This window comes from Fukomys damarensis, unplaced genomic scaffold, assembly GCF_012274545.1.
Source record: "Fukomys damarensis isolate Sample0158 unplaced genomic scaffold, DMR_v1.0_HiC HiC_scaffold_16, whole genome shotgun sequence".
In the NCBI taxonomy this organism is placed as follows: domain Eukaryota; kingdom Metazoa; phylum Chordata; class Mammalia; order Rodentia; family Bathyergidae; genus Fukomys; species Fukomys damarensis.
The window spans coordinates 21,045,404-21,063,370 of NW_022900928.1; the positions used below are offsets into that span (position 1 = coordinate 21,045,404).

Here is a 17,967-nt window from a genome sequence, read left to right on the forward strand (position 1 = left end):
CCTCGGCAGGAGAGCATGGCAGAGGAGAAACAGTTCACAGTGTGGTAGGAAGGAGGTATCGAGCATTCCTTCTTGCCTTTTTCATTCCATCTAGGCTTCAAGCCTGTTAGCTGGTGCCACCCACACTCAGAACTATCAGAACTATGCTAAATCAATTAGTGGACTAAGCTGGTATCATATCCCCGTGATCTAGTCACTCTCTAAAGCCCCACTTATGAGTGCATGAAGCTTTGATGAGGTACCTAAACATAAGCCATGACAATATCACAATATGTGATTTCAAAATATACTGAAAAGCCATATTTAAAAAAGGTACTAGGAGGGCCAGAGTGTTTAGCTCAGTGGCACTGCACCTACCTAACAAGCGCAAGGTCCTGAATTTGATCCTTGGCAAAACAAAACAAAAAACAAAACGGTACTAGCACAAGCTGATTGTGGTGGTGCCTACCTGTAATCTCGGTACTAGAGAGGTGAGGCAAGAGGATCAGTACAAGTTCAAGACTCGCCTAAGCTATATAGTGAGTTCAAGACCAGCCTGAACTATATAATAAAACCTTGTATCAAAACCCCCCAAAATAAATAAATGATAGATAAATAAAAATGTACTGGCACAAAATATACATCTAGACAAATGGAGTAGAATAGAGGACACAGAAACAAAGCCACATACCTACAACCATCTGGTTCTTAACAAAGGAGCAAAAAACAGGTTGGAGAAAAGACATTTTCTTTAACAAATGGTGCTGAGAAAATTTGTCATTCATGTATAGAAGATTCTCTCTTACCCTATATAAAATCAATTCAAAATGGACTAAAGACCTAAGAATAAGAACTGAAACTTTGAAACTACTAGAAGAAAATACTGTATAGGCAAAACACTTGAAGCCATAAGTAGAGGCAAAGACTTCCTGAATTGAGCTCTAATAGCATGGGAAATAATAATATCAACAAACATGACCAAATCAAATTGAAATGCATTGGCACAACAAAGGAAACAATTAATAGAGCAAAGAACTGACTATAAAATGAGAGATAATCTTTGCTTATTATTCTTCTGATAGAAGATTACTATTCAGAATAAATAAGAAACTAAAAAGAAAAATGAAAAATATAATAGTCCAATCAACAAATGAGCAAGTGAATTGAACAGATACTTCTCAAAAGAAGAAATACAATTGTATATGCAAAAGCGTTCAACATCTTTAGCCATTAGGGAAATGCAAATAAAAACTACACTGAGATTCTTTCTCATTCCAGTGAGAATGACTATCACTAAATAATACAAGAAACAAATGTTAATGAGGGTGTAGAGGCAAAGGGGACCCGTCTATAGGACTGGTTGAAATGTACACTAGGGCAGCCATTATGGAAATTAGTATAGAGTTTGTTCAAAAAATGAAAAACAGGACTACCAGCTACGTTCCAGCTATCGCACTCCTTGGTATATACCCTAAGGAATTAAAGTCAGCTATACCTGTATACCCTTGTTTATTGCAGCACAAGTCACAGTAGCCAAGGTGTTTATCAATTGATAAATGGAAGAAGAAAACATGAAATATATGCACAGTGGAGTATTATTCAGCCAGAAAGAAAGTGAAATCATGTCATTTGCAGAAAAATGGATGGAACTAAATATCTTTATATTAAACGAAACAGGCCAGACTCAGAAGGGCAAACATCACTTATTTTTCCTAATATGCAGAATCTGAAAAGAAATGATGACAGGAAAGTAGAAAGGGAACTATTATCAGATAAGAAGAAGGGAATAAATGGAAGGGCAACGAAGAAATGGGAAAGATCAAAATATGTTATATGAATTTATGAAAATTCCACATTGAAACCCATATTTTGTAAAATTAATATGCCACTAATTAAACACATTCTAAAAGCATCAATTATGAAAACTATCTGAAAGACTTTTTTTCTTCCAAAATGCACCCTGCCGTATTAATCAGTTACCTTATCCTGACTAGAAAACATGCAAAGGTTTGGTGAAGACACCTGTGTGTTCCACAAAGTAACTTCTATCTACACTTTCTACCACTGTACAGATTGTGCAGCCCCCTAATCGGATCCTTTGTCGACATGACAATGCCCTCCATGCTATGCTCCCATCCTTTCCTATCTTTTCCATTGTTAATATTTGTGGATATTCATTCAGTCTACTTTTATTTTCTTAATAAGAGAGGTCATGGTGGAATTGAGTCTCTTGTGTAAATAGGTGTTTATTATTCCCCGTGGAAACCCGGAGTGAAGTTCCAAGTTGTGCAGTCAAATCTCCTTATCTTCATGGGAAAGACTGTGTAAGTGGAGCATAGTTTCTCCAGAGATTTCCTCTAGGCATACAATTCAGTGTCCTACAATGTTATAAAATCAATGCAGTAAGCCACCTGGTAATATTTATGATACTATTTTTACTGAACTAAAGAAGTGAAACGTCTGATTAAATGGGATGAAAATCAGGCACAGTCAATAGCTACGGAACTAAAGATTCTTCTTGAGTACCTTTTAGTGGTTTTGTCATTTACAGGTCTCGTTGATAAGTGAAAGTACTTATCAACTGATAACAGTGCTCAGGTAAGAAAATCAATTGCTATACCTTTCATATTCACATAAAAATTTGAATAATAGTTATAAAGTAGCTTGCACAAACCATTAATTTATAGAGGTATGTAACCAAGGGGGTGGGATGAGGGGATCAGAAAGAAGCAAGGTCAATAATGTGGAATGATGAGGGAGTTTATTGCCCAATGTCATAAAGAAAGTTAATGCTAGAGCCAAAAGAATGCATCATTGAATTAGCTAAATTCCATTAGGTCGTTTCATGTTAAAGAGAAAAGATGAAAGATTCAGCTTCAGGTTTTTAAAAAAATCACTCATGAATGCTGTAATTTAGATTAAGTCCATAACTTTGTCCCATCTCAGCCCCCTACAGTTTGTTTATTTTTAAAATAAGAATGCTCTAAATTTTCTTATTTTACAAACTTTGTTGGTTTCATACATTCAAAACTGGTCATATCCTTCTGTGTTGGAAATAGTACTTAAATGTTTTTCTCTGCAGAGTCTACCTTACTTATTTTAGGAGAAATATATTAGTATAGTTAGTATAACAGACATTTGGTTTAATAAATCATCATGATCATACTCAGTAAATCAACTTGCCTCTACCTCTTCGCTAATGTCCTAATGATCTGAACTCAAGACATTTCTCATCTTCAGCTAATTTATCCTTCTGTACTCCAGTTTCTTTATATCCCAAATCGTAATTCTGCTGGCTTTCAAAGCCTCATCTAAAGGTCAGTAGATCTCCACTGTAGAACTAAATGTCATAAAATATTTTCTACTTCAGTCACCAGCTGTCCTCTCTGTGCTTTTCTTGTCTATTTAATGGGCCTTCCATACATGATATTCTGTGATAATGGTTATTATTCTCACTCTTCCTTTAGAAATAATCTTTCCTTAATTTTTTTGTTGAGTTTATTGGTGTTTTTAAAGTATACAGTATAGTTACATCTATCATTGGGATCTTGTACCCTTACATGACAGATCTTGGTTCTCATTTTTTTCCCCATACCCCTGCTCCCCTCCACCCTTCACTATTTACAAAAACTTTGTTTCCAGTTTTTTCTTTTATCACATTTTTTCTTTTCTCTTATTTCGTTTCCCCTACCCTTCCCACTTCCCCTATACCTTTAGCCCTTTTCTTCCTATTTCACATTGGCAGTTATACAATTTGGATCTTATTTATACTTCTAGTATTTCACACCAAAAAAACTATTCAGTATTTACACATGTGTGTCTTATTTATTTCACTTAAGAGTATGGCCTCAATATGCATCCATTTTCCTATGAACGGCTCTTGTTTCTCATTCTTTATGGCTGAGTAGTACTCTATCTTATAGAAAAAAAACACATCTTCTCTATCCAGTCTCCAACTGATGGGCAATTGGGCTGTTTCCAAGTTTTAGCTATTACAAACTGTGCTGCTATTTATAATACATTATTATTATTATTATTGTTATTTTGCAATACCAGGGATTGAACTCAGGACCTTGCTCTTGAGAGGCAGGAGCAGTTCCACTGAGCTAAATCCCTGGCCCTCTTGCCCTAATTTTTAAAACATGTGCTACCACTCTAGTCTCTCTTCCGTCTCAAAGAGACAAATGGGAGTTTTATTCTATGGATCAGGGTAGATCTGAAGTTTTTCAGTGGGGAGGGGGCATACAATTATTTTGATGGAAGGATGAGATACAGATTGGGGAAGAAGGTAAAAATCATGGAGAACTGGTTAGGGTTTCATTTAAGGAGGGCATGGGTTGGGTAGAAAATGTAAAGAGGCAGTGAACTGAGCCAGTGTCAGTGGGGACAGGCTAGCTGAGTCCAGAGGGATTTCATATTCTAAATGTGTGTGGATGCTGACAGTGAGCAGAATACTGGGGTCAGGGAGAATTGGTTTGGTGATAACAGAAAGAATGGAGTGCTTTGTCCAGAGAGCACTCTGGAAGGTCAAATGGATTGGGAGGTGAACAGTCATCTCTGTGTGAGACTGGTTGGCCAGAAGAGACTCAGGTAGCACGTGTGTCCTGAAGAATCACCCACAACTATTCCACCCTTCCTTTGGCCATGCTTTGGAGGCCCTGCAGCCTGCATTTTTTCTGTCAAGTCAGAGAAGTACTCATATCAGAACTCGAAGATATGGTTCAGGATTAGTTTTCTGCTCCCAAACAGTCAGACAGGGAATCTGAGAGTATGGACAGGCAGGAAAATCATCTTGGAGGAGGTGGCAGTGATAACTAGCTCCCAAACCAGTGGTATTTTTAATGCCACCAGGACCAGAAACTTCTACAGAAGCCTGGCAGTAAATGTACACCTTCTTTATTCTTTTGTCTTTGGTTTATTTTTCCTTTAGAAACTGCATCCCTAAGTGTGGGTAGAATTTGGATTTTCCTAATCTTAGCATTTATTTCTCCATCCATTTAGTAAATATTGGTTTAGCGCCTATTGCATTGTATACTACATGTCCTAATCACTAAGAATGTAACAAAGAAGAGAACAAAGTTCTTATCCTCCTGGAATTTACATTCTAGAAGGAGTTAGACACTAGGGATAAAAACCCAAATAAATATGCATTATTTAAGTTAGTGACGAGTGCTGTGGAAACAAACAAACCAGGGAGATGGGAGCTACAGTGCAGGATAGTAGGTAGAGCCTGCTAGCATATGGAGTGTAGAGGTTGGGAGAAGACCTTCTTGTTGAGTTTATGACTCAAGTTTATCTGTAAGGTACAGAGGCTCTCCTGTGGTAGGTGCTCAATTAATGTTTTCTTTCAGTGGCCAATCAGCGATTCATCTATCATCTATCAGTCTATCTATCATGAATGCTATAATTTAGATTAGTTCCATAACATTGCCCCTATTAGCTCCCTAAATATATTTTTAAATAAAGATTACGCTCTAAATTTTCTCATTTTATAAACTTCCTGGGTTTCATACATTCAAAACTGAACATACTTTGTCTGTTGGAAATAGAATTTACGTATTTTTCACATCTATCATTGGAAAAGACAGATTAACCCAGAGAATTGGAATGACAAAATACTATTTTCTACAGTGTCGAAAGCCAGTTCATGATCACAAGCATAGGGAATGAAGAATTGACTTCCTTAAAGTTTCCTGTTGAGCCAAGTTTCAATAGGGTTAGTCAGGTCGAGCTTCAGAAGAAATTAATATACTTAAAGCCATTCTATTTATGCTCATTTAAGATAAGTACATCTATAATCAATGCCTTTTGAATGTTTCTGCATCTGTTTTGGAACATATTTTTTATTTTTCATATTAAGCAAAATAATATAAATACATTTTGAACTTTGATAATGTTTATATGTTTAAAGATATTTTCATTTTTCTGTACATTTTGATATTTGTCTAATTTGAAACTCATTTCAAAATTCATACAATTAAAAAGAGCACAATTATGGATATATCAGTGTAACAGATCATGGATTCTAAATACCAAAATGTTTGTACCTGTTATCAGAATAGGTTTAATTTTTGCTACATTAAAAAAAAACTTGCCAGAGACTATTATTTTGTACCTTTAAAGTTAGATTTCTGAGCTAAAATTCTTCACTGTTTTGTTTGTATTTTAAAGTTTCACTATAAAGAGTTATTGATCATTCTTCAAAATTGTTAACCTGAACTTCAGTTAAAAAGAATGTGCTGTTATGTATTCTAACAAGAAGTCCAGACTTGAATTCTCACATATGGAGCTTTGATGTCATTCTTCAAATACTATATGAATAAGAAACATCTAGGGCTGTACTACTGAAATGAGCAGGCAAAACCAAAGCTGTGTGGCTGAGTTCATCCTCTTGGGCTTTTCCAAGTTTCCTGAGCTCCAAGAGCAGATCTTTGGGGTTTTCCTGGTTATTTACCTGGTGACACTGATGGGAAATGCCACCGTCATAGCAGTCATCTTCCTGGACCACAGGCTCCACATCCCCATGTACCTCTTCCTGCAGAATTTATCTGTGGTGGAACTGAGTTTCAGTGCAGTCGTCATGCCTGAAATACTGGTGGTGCTGTCCACTAAGAAAGCAACAATTTCTTTTGTTGGCTGTTTTGCACAGATGTATTTCATTCTTCTTTTTGGAGGGACGGAGTGTTTTCTCCTGGGAGCAATGGCTTTTGATCGATTTGCTGCAATCTGCCATCCTCTGACCTACCCAACCATTATGAACAAAAGTATTATGATAAAGTTAATAACTTTCTCATGGGTATCAGGGATTTTGGTGGCCACAGTGCAGACAACGTGGGTATTTAGTTTTCCTTTTTGTGGCCCCAGTGAGATTAATCACCTCTTTTGTGAGACTCCCCCAGTGCTGGAGCTTGTATGTGCAGACACCTTCTTGTTTGAAATCTATGCCTTCACAGGCACTATTTTGATTGTTATGGTTCCTTTCTTGTTGATACTCCTGTCTTACATTCGAATTCTCTCTGCCATCGTGAAGATGCCATCAACTACTGGGAGGCAAAAAGCCTTTTCCACGTGTGCCTCTCACCTCACATCAGTCACCCTCTTCTATGGCACAGCCATTCTGACTTATTTACAACCCAAGGCCAGCTACTCAGCGGAGACCAAGAAACTGAAGTCCCTGGCTTACACCCTGCTCACACCTCTGCTGAACCCACTCATCTACAGCTTGCGCAACAATGAGATGAAAAGGGCTTTAATGAAATTATGCCAAAGAAAACTGGTTTTACACACATACTGACTCGTTGAAGGGCTGTCTGATATTGGGTTGTCACCCAATTTAACTCTACTTACATTAAATAAACAGTTTACATTTCTTGATAAGAATTTTGTTGCTTTGCTGTTGTTGAATTCTCCAAGTCTGAAAACATATCAGAGGATCCCTTTATTTTGGTACTCTATTGCTATTACTATTTTTATGGGGTACATGAACTCCAATAACATATGACACAACAGTGTATGTACACATTTCTCTATGATAGACCTACATGTCATTATTAAGGTGCTGCCATTGAGACGTGGCTTCAGTATGTCTAGTTCAATACGTTCATGTCTACTGATGCTTTTGTTCCTGTGTGGTAGATCCCTCAAGAGGCACTGATGGGATGAATCCTTTTGTGCATATATAATTTAAGAGGTATTCGAGAATTAATTGTCAAAGTGATTGTAAATACTTCAGGTTCATCTGAAGGTGCACTGACCCTTTCAAGCATCTGGAGCTTGAAGAGATCCATAGAATGATGAGCTTTTTATTTCTGGATGAAAAATATGTTCCTTGAAAGAGGTTTTTAAAAACCTTTATCTGAGTACTCAAACTAGTTCTACTTCATAGACTTTCACACAGGATAATCTGAAATTGAATTTTTATTAATATTTAAAAATATTTATGCAGTGTTATTGATCACAGAATTACAGTACATGGAAATATGCATTAATTCACTTTTTAAAATTGGTCCATTTTCAGTACACAATACAGTTACATTCATCATCGGGATCACATACCTGTCGATGATATATCTTAGTTCTTATTCTTTCCCCATTCCCCTGGCCTCTCTTCACCAACTCCACCCTTCCATATTCACAAAGGCTTTGTTTCCATCATTTTCCTTTTCTCTTATTTTTTCTTTTCCCTTCTTGCCTTTCCCCTATCCCTCCTACTCCCCAACACCTTTAGACCTTTTTTCCTATTATAAAATATGAATTATACATTTTGATCCTCATTTTCACTTTTAGTTTATCACACCAGAGCAATTATTCTGTATTTGCACATGTGTGTCCCATTAATGTCCCTTAAGTGTATGGCAACCATGTGCATCCATTTGGCCTAAATGTCTCTAGTTTGTTAGTCTTTCTGGCTATGTAGTGCTCCATTTTGTAAAAAAACCCACGTATTCTTTATCCAGTCTCCAGCTGATGGGTAATTAGGCTGTTTGAAAGTTTTAGCTATTACGAAGTGTGCCGCTATAACCATGGGTGAGCATATATCACTGTGGTATGATTATTTTTTTTATTCTTCCGGGACTATATCCAGCAGGGTGAGAGCTCGATCAAATGGAACCTCTAATCCTAGTTTGTTGCGGTATCTGCATATTGATTTCCACAGTGGTTGCACCAGTCTGTACTTCCACCATTAATGGAGAAGGGTTCCTTTCGCCCCACATCACTGACAACATTCGTTATTGGTTGATTTTTTGATAGCAGCCATTCTTTCTGGTGTGACATAGAATCTCAGAGTTGTTTTCATCTGCATCTCTTGTATAACCAATGATATTGAACTTTTTTTCATAAATTTATTTGTTGCTTTTACTTCTTTGTTTGAGAAATATTTTTTCATTGCAGATGCCCTTTTTGAATTGTGTCTTTACGTTTTGGGGGTTTTGATTTATTTGTGTTCTTTATATATTCTGAATAGCAGACCTTTTTCTGAGGAACCACTGGTAAAATCCTTTTTACCACATTGTAGGTTGTGTTTTCACTCTGTTGGTGCTTTCTCTTGAAGTGTAGAAGATTTTAAAAAAGACGAGATCTCAGTTGTTGATTCCTTGTTCTAGTTCCCGTGCTACTGAGATTTTGTTCATAACATCTTTTTCTATGCCAATTATCTTCAAGAGTTCATTAATTCACTCTTGCTACTATTAGTATTATAATCACCTATAGACTGCGCCTTTAAATACTTTTGTTAAAGTGTCAATTGTAGGCCAAAATGCCTGCAAGATGTTTCATTCATAAATAATGAATGAGTCATATTTTCATTGTTTGTTGTGAGAAACGTGTAATTAATTAATTGTGCCTATTACCTAAGGCTCTTGAGTTACCTTACTAACTGTATGAGTTTTTTTTTTACAGAATCAGTAATTTTATAAGTTGTAACATTTGGAACATTATAGACTTACATCCTATTTTAACTTTGATATTAGAGAATGGTCAGGACCCATTTAGTGAATCTGCATTCCATGTGTTTTAGTGCTTGGAGTTTCTGCTTCTAGCGTGGTGAGAATGGAGCAAAACACTTTTCATCTGAGGCTGTGATTCAGCCACAGGAAAAGTCACTTTTGATTTACAACTCCTTGGGCCAGAGATGAAAAGTGTAATGTAAAACAAACTATATTTTCATTAAACTGCATTGAATTTCCATGAAAATAAATCACATTAGAAAGTTGAAACCAGATGAATAATATTTGAATGCTGTACTATATTTTTTTTCATCAGGATATGTACAAGGCATTTGCAAATTGTTTCATTGGATTCTGGATTTTGGTGTCTTGAAGATTTTTCCTTACTTTTAGAGAGATCAACTAAATAAGACCTTTCAGGAAAGAAATTATTTTCGTTGAGTTTATTTGTGCATTTTAGCTGTACAGTATGATGACATTCATCACTGAGAATTTGTACATTCACATGTTATATCTTGGTTCTTAATTTTTCCTGTTCCCCTAACTTTCCCTTAAACCCTTGCATCACTCCCTATTTACAAAGGCTTTGTTTCCATTTTTTCCTTTTCTCATATTTTTTCCTTTCCCCCAGGAAACAAATTTTGAAAGCCTTCCCAAATGGAAACAAACACAATTCCACTTCAAAAAAGCACAATGAACAACCTAAAATGGACAATTTTATTATGATTTTTATTCTCTTTTAAAGCCTTTAAATACTTTTGTTAAAGTGTCAATTGTAGGCCAAAATGCCTGCAAGATGTTTCATTCATAAATAATGAATGAGTCATATTTTCATTGTTTGTTGTGAGAAACGTGTAATTAATTAATTGTGCCTATTACCTAAGGCTCTTGAGTTACCTTACTAACTGTATGAGTTTTTTTTTTACAGAATCAGTAATTTTATAAGTTGTAACATTTGGAACATTATAGACTTACATCCTATTTTAACTTTGATATTAGAGAATGGTCAGGACCCATTTAGTGAATCTGCATTCCATGTGTTTTAGTGCTTGGAGTTTCTGCTTCTAGCGTGGTGAGAATGGAGCAAAACACTTTTCATCTGAGGCTGTGATTCAGCCACAGGAAAAGTCACTTTTGATTTACAACTCCTTGGGCCAGAGATGAAAAGTGTAATGTAAAACAAACTATATTTTCATTAAACTGCATTGAATTTCCATGAAAATAAATCACATTAGAAAGTTGAAACCAGATGAATAATATTTGAATGCTGTACTATATTTTTTTTCATCAGGATATGTACAAGGCATTTGCAAATTGTTTCATTGGATTCTGGATTTTGGTGTCTTGAAGATTTTTCCTTACTTTTAGAGAGATCAACTAAATAAGACCTTTCAGGAAAGAAATTATTTTCGTTGAGTTTATTTGTGCATTTTAGCTGTACAGTATGATGACATTCATCACTGAGAATTTGTACATTCACATGTTATATCTTGGTTCTTAATTTTTCCTGTTCCCCTAACTTTCCCTTAAACCCTTGCATCACTCCCTATTTACAAAGGCTTTGTTTCCATTTTTTCCTTTTCTCATATTTTTTCCTTTCCCCCAGGAAACAAATTTTGAAAGCCTTCCCAAATGGAAACAAACACAATTCCACTTCAAAAAAGCACAATGAACAACCTAAAATGGACAATTTTATTATGATTTTTATTCTCTTTTAATTTGCTCATTGTTATATTAATCAATACCTTTTTGTTAGGAGTGGATAAATGTGCCTGGCCCTGGGGAAATGGACTTTGCCCTGGAGGAATTCACAGCTGATTGGAAGAGCACTGTACTTTAGATCATAGGAATCAAGCGCGGCTATTTTTCTGTCCCTCCTAAGAAACAGAAGCTGAACTGCCAATATTTAGTGAAATATGCAGTGTTTTTAGAGACATAACGATCAGCATTTGGTAAACGCTTTGATATTAAACATCCAGTTCAAAAGGGCCCAGTTAATGATTCTTCTCTGAATACCAGGACACCAGCTTTACTCTCACGTCAGTTAGTAGGCGTGAGAAATTGTGCTGACACTTAGCATCATGCTTTGCAGATGTAGAAGTTGATCTGAAGATTTCTGAACATAGCACAGACATGAACAAGTGAACTCGTAACGTGTACATCTCTGTTCGAGTATTTCCATGGGTTCATCCTGCCTACTCACACCCTGACCCACGTATCTTTTCCTATGCCGCCTTCCTTCAGTTTAAACAGTCATCTCACTCTGGCCTGGAGCTGTCACATGCCATTCCCTTGAGCTGATGTGTTTCTCACTTTAATTTTTAGTTGGTGAGTTCTCATACTTTCTTCAGAGCTCCCTTAGGCGCCACTTCTAAAGCTAGCCCTCTTTGAGCTCAGGACCCCCAACTTTCTTACTCAAATCACATATTCGTTGATATCTAGCCCTTTCCACAGAGCTTTTTATCTCGTTTTTATTTTATGTGGTAGATTAGAGTTTCTTACTTCTGGTACCTTGCTCTGGTGGCTAAGATATGAAACAAAAGTGTTTGCTTGTGATATAAGGTGAGGAAGGGCCAGGAACCCTTATCTTACCAGGATAAAGTGGAGGAGAAATGCTTGAAAGAAGTTAATCTTAAAGCTCTGAAATTTAGTTCAGTGAACCAAGATCCATCACTGGAACAAAAAACAAAACAAAACAAAAAAAAGCAGTTAATCTTAAAATCCATTAATAGAAGCCAACACAGCAGCTTTAGCATAGGGTAGGCCATCTTCCCAGTATCTGAAGGTTTTTTCCCTGATCCCAGTCTTCTTCATCAATGGGAAATGAAAGAGAAGAGTGGAAGAATAAAGAACAGCCATGATTTGGGTATAGGAGTTTTTGAAAGAGGGATTATAGATTTTTCTGTGCCAGCCACAGAGTTGGACATGAATGTGTCTGAGATTCTAAGCCCAAGACCCTCACCAGTGGCTCATACATCTGAGAGGAGCTCCTGCTGAGTAACCTCCTGATGCACTTTGTATCAGCCTCAAACGTATAATTTGAACTTGAAATGTAAAAAAAACCTGCGTGAATATTTTTTGTGATTCTCCATTTATAGCTCCCTAATTAAGATCAATTACATCTATACATACTATGTTGGTCTTTGTATCAGACTGTGGCCCCTCCAGCTACCTGACCTGGAGTACTTTCCTATCTTTCCTCTAAGCTTTTAATTGACTTTTGTCTGTAATCTATGCTTTAGTTTTAATTTCCATTATTACTAAAACCAAGGATTCAGCCTAGCCGCGGACACCTTGGTCCAGGCACACTGTGGAATTCTGAAGAAAGTCAAACCTGCAGATTCATCCAATATCGGGCTCCCCTGGAAGAGTCTGTGGTTATCACAGCTCAATCTAGTCTACCCTGAGCCCAGAGTCTCTGATCGTCGTGTATTCCCTATTGAAGCAGGATGGAGGAAATAAAGAAAGGTGACAGAGGGATTTGATAATTTCAAAGTTGTGCTTTGAATGCAAACTGCTGCAGCAAGGTTACAAAATTCAGAAAAGCTTCAAGACAATAAGCCTCTACACTGGGTTCACAGTGTGTACTTTTCCCCTGTAAATTGTCCTTTCTTCCTCTAATCCATCCTCAGGAAGTGCACTAATAAGAGGACAGCACATGTCAGCTCCAAGCACAGATAAATAAAGGGTTTGTATTTTATCCTTACCAACTGGACAACTCTGATGGATTTCACTAGAATGTACATACTAAAAAACTCATCTTTGGAATATTTCCCAAGTCCCATAGATATACCCAGCTTGAGAACTCAATGTGTCTCTTTCCCTTTTAAGGCCTCCACTCTATTTCTTTGAGTGTGTACTTTTCAAGTTCTGCTGAATAAATGCTGTTATACCTCTCACAAGGGCATCCTGGAAATTCTTTCTGTGCCAACAGCCAGCAAGTCTACAACCCTGGCTGTGTTTGGAGTGAGTCAAGGTTGCCCTTCTTTGGTTTGGGGGACCTCCTTGGACTCTGCCTGGTAACACTATGGGATTAAGAACAATATTTTCTTTTCCAGAGAAAGTAATAGAAGCAGAGAAGTGTATTAATGTGTTCAAAGACATAGAGGCCAGTTTATATTTTTTGACTCAAAGTCAAGAAGGTCCATGTATGAAATAAGCTATCATAAGATTTTTTCTCAAGAATCCCAGTGACCCTATTTATTTTCTCTCAAGAGGATACAAGTTCTGTGGCTGGGAGTATCCAGACTTTCTGTACAGAGGCTTGGGTCTATTTGCCTTACTTCATTTCCCACCACTGCACAAATGATGCACTCTGCCCAGTGAAATCTTATGCTGTTGGGGCACCTGCCTTGACTCACACCCTCACCCGACTCCTTCCTTCTGTCCTTGTTTCCAGTATGATTCAGCCTCTGCTTTCATCTTCTACTGGTGAGGTCTCTTGTGTAAGTGGGGTTTACTCCCTGTGAGCACGTGAAAGAGTAATGCTTCAAGCTTGTTCTCCTGAGCTTTCTCACCCGAGGGGCCAAGTTCCACTCCCTAGTTATCATACGGAATATGAGAAGGTCTGTTGAGAAGTGACTCCAAGTTTTCCATCTAGGAATTCTCCAGAGCACACCATGCTATGTATATAATATTATAAAATCAGTGTCCTGAATCACTAAATCGTATTTATGGCTATGTGCCTTTTGAGTAGTAGTAAAGCTGATAAAGTAGCAGAAAACTTACAGAAACAGAGTAAATAGGTAAGTGCCGCTTCTACTTGTGTTTGTCAGTGGGTTTTTATCTGCATTTCTCATCGGTGGCTGGAGACACTGTTGAAGTGATGCCTTGATTCTCAGGTTTATGAGGCACAACTAAAACATGAAAACCAGTAGACTGCAGTTCAATGCTTTAAACTTCTCATTTCCTGTCAGAGAAACCTGCAGGCTGTAATGCCAGGCAGAAGTACTTTGCATGCACTCAGCATGAAATCCTAGATGTTTGTACCTAAGGAACTTGTTCAGTTGGTCCAACACTTACCTTTTTTTAGTGAGCAGGCTGACTCCTAAGGAAAGAGGGAAGCTGCTTATGAGATCCATGTCAGAGAGTTATCTAAGGTCATGGTAGGATCTTTTAAGGGATGGAGAAAAGAGAGAACATCCAGGGTCAGTTGCTCTGAGCAACTGGTCATAGGATTTTGCTCATTATTCTTTTAGTCTTTTGTTTTCAATGATTAGTACTTATTGAAAGTATTTATGAGGTTCAGTGTGAATTTCCAAATCAGGTACACAATGTGTGAAGGTCAGGTCAGGGAAAATGGCACTTCTGTCACCTCAGATATTTACCTTTACTTTGTGATGAGAACATAATAAGTCTTCTCTGCTAGGTATTTTGAAATGTGTAATTTGTTGTTAGCCATAGTTATCCTACTGTGCTACTAAATATAATTCTAACCTATTACATGGTTTTTACCAGTTCCATAGATTTAAAAACATTTTATGATGCTATAAATTTTCTCATTTTCAAAAACCAACGACCTTATATAAAGTGAATACTCATTGTGGGGTGTTTTTGGCAATTAAAAATGAGTTTTGAGTATTTGGTCCTGCACAACCTACTTTGCTAATTTTAGGAGATTTTTGACATCCTTCTTATGTATATTGTTAGCATTAGTACAAGCATTGGACTGTAACACATGGCTGTGTCCAATTCGGAAATAAACCACATTTTCTTGTACAGTTTGCTGATATCCTACAGATCTGCAGTCAAGAGAATATTCTGTGTCTTCAGTCTGCTGTGTCTCTCTGACTTCCTGATTTGGTCTTCTGCCCCGGTGAATTTCTTCTGCTTTTCGGAACACCACAGAAAGGACAGTAGGCTCCATTCTAATTCTATGGTGTCACTCAGATTTTCTAACTTGAGGGAGTGTATCTTGCTCCTTCTCCTTTTCTCTTCCACCTGATAGCCCTTCTCCCCCAGGCCTGTCAGTCCAGTTGTTAACTCCCCTCCCACACCAATTCACATGCAGTCTTCACTGCATCTAAATTTCTAAGGCACCTGTTGTTACTTCCCAATTGTTTCCCATTTGTTTTGTGACTGGATTGGCTTATCCTTCAGACAATATATTACTCAAGAACAGTCTAAATGCTCCCTATATCTTTTATGCATTTATTCGAGAAATATTGGGTTAACATGTTTTTTGGACCAGGGTTTTTAGGTATTTTGTATGCACCAATGAAGCAAACAAAATCTTTGTTATACTCTAGTGGGAATAGGATTTTATGTATGTACATATAATAGCAGTTGGTTATATTGGAAGAAATAGAGCGAGCTGCATTAGGGAGTCCTGAGGTGTGCACAGAGGGACGATTTCATGAGTGATTTGGTTAAGGGTGGCAGGTATTTTATGTAGTATGCTTAGGTGGTGTTGAGCTCTGGACTCTAATGTGTTTCTGCCCATACAGAGCTAAGAAAATGGCAGGTGGTTTATCAGGGGTTGTTGAATAATTAATGATTACATGAAGGCCTTGATGAGGAGGAGAGTGGGGAGAGGGAAGAGAGAATGGGAAGAGAGTGGAAACTTTTGAATTAGAATTGCATAGTGACGAAAACTAAGACCTTTTCTTAAGTCATCATCGTCACAAGGATTGGCAATGGAGATCTGGCCCTAAAATATTGATGTCTAGGTAAATCTTGATAACATTGGACAGAAATCGATAAGAAATTAAGAAGCCTAAATCCAATTCACACTGTGTATCGAAGTTACTGAAGATCGTTACATTCAGTGGTTCTGAGGTTCCGTGGAATGTTGTCATTTTTCATTGTCATATACAATGCTATTCATTTTGAACATAATGAATGTTTTAAGTATATTTATATACAGTTTTCCAGAACTGAATTATGAGATGATTATGGAAATGTTGCCATTAATTTTCCATCTATCTAGTCTTTACCATTTTATTTCTTTGTGGCCTTAGACTTTATATTTACACAAAATTGAGGAAAATAAATAAAAGCATTGCAGTTTTATGGCATTGGAACCAGAGTCATATTTATATCTCCTTTAAAGGTAAGATTAATCCTCAAGCTATATAGTGTTCAAGTTACAATAAGAATCTGATAATATATTGTGCCTTGAAAACCAGATTTCTCATCCAGAATTCTTTACTTCTTGCATGTTTGAAAGATTCATGAATCCAAGCATTCAGCCATTCCCCAAAATTAGCAGTGTAAATTTTTGTCAGGATGGGGTCCTCTTTTTATGTTTTGTTAGAATTTTTGGTAGCAGTGAGAGGCTGGAACTCTCACTACTGAAGTGTAAATTCATTCTTCATACTCTAGAGTATGTCAACAGGAGCAATATAGGGCTTGTCCTGAGATGAGAAGGCAAAATCAAAGCCGTGTGTCTGAGTTCATCCTCTTGGGCTTTTCCAAGTTTCCTGAGCTCCAAGAGCAGATCTTTGGGGTTTTCCTGGTTATTTACCTGGTGACACTGATGGGAAATGCCACCGTCATAGCAGTCATCTTCCTGGACCACAGGCTCCACATCCCCATGTACCTCTTCCTGCAGAATTTATCTGTGGTGGAACTGAGTTTCAGTGCAGTCGTCATGCCTGAAATGCTGGTGGTGCTGTCCACTAAGAAAGCAACAATTTCTTTTGTTGGCTGTTTTGCACAGATGTATTTCATTCTTCTTTTTGGAGGGACGGAGTGTTTTCTCCTGGGGGCAATGGCTTTTGATCGATTTGCTGCAATCTGCCATCCTCTGACCTATGCAACCATTATGAACAAAAGCGTTGTGGTGAAGTTAATAATTTTCTCTTGGGTGTCATGGATTATGGTGGCCACTGTGCAGACAACATGGGTATTTAGTTTTCCTTTTTGCGGCCCCAGTGAGATTAATCACCTCTTTTGTGAGACTCCCCCAGTGCTGGAGCTTGTATGTGCAGACACCTTCTTGTTTGAAATCTATGCCTTCACAGGCACTATTTTGATTGTTATGGTTCCTTTCTTGTTGATACTCCTGTCTTACATTCGAATTCTCTCTGCCATCGTGAAGATGCCATCAACTACTGGGAGGCAAAAAGCCTTTTCCACGTGTGCCTCTCACCTCACATCAGTCACCCTCTTCTATGGCACAGCCATTCTGACTTATTTACAACCCAAGGCCAGCTACTCAGCGGAGACCAAGAAACTGAAGTCCCTGGCTTACACCCTGCTCACACCTCTGCTGAACCCACTCATCTACAGCTTGCGCAACAATGAGATGAAAAGGGCTTTAATGAAATTATGCCAAAGAAAACTGGCTTTACACACAAACTGACTTGTTGAATGGCTGTGTGATATTGCGTTGTCACCCGACTTAACTCTACTTACATTCAATAAACAGCTTACATTTCTTGGTAAGAATGTTTTTTTGTTGTTGTTGAATTCTCCAAATCTGAAAACATATCAGAGGATCCCTTTATTTTGGTACTCTATTGCTATTATTTTTTTGGGGGGTACATGAACTCCAATAACATATGACACAACAGTGTATGTACACATTTCTCTATGATAG

General features: G+C 37.4%; 2 protein-coding genes across 2 annotated transcripts; both read left to right on the plus strand.

Moving 5' to 3' along the window:
* The first annotated feature begins 6,328 nt into the window (after window positions 1-6,328).
* Window positions 6,329-7,273, plus strand: LOC104856124 (olfactory receptor 10A3). The gene has a single exon (XM_010615355.1). It carries the CDS (start codon window positions 6,329-6,331, stop codon window positions 7,271-7,273), a length of 945 nt encoding a protein of 314 aa, XP_010613657.1.
* A 9,512-nt stretch (window positions 7,274-16,785) lies between these two features.
* On the plus strand, window positions 16,786-17,730 carry LOC104856164 (olfactory receptor 10A3). The gene has a single exon (XM_010615389.1). The coding sequence runs from the start codon at window positions 16,786-16,788 to the stop codon at window positions 17,728-17,730; it is 945 nt and encodes a 314-aa protein (XP_010613691.1).
* The last annotated feature ends 237 nt before the right edge of the window (window positions 17,731-17,967 follow it).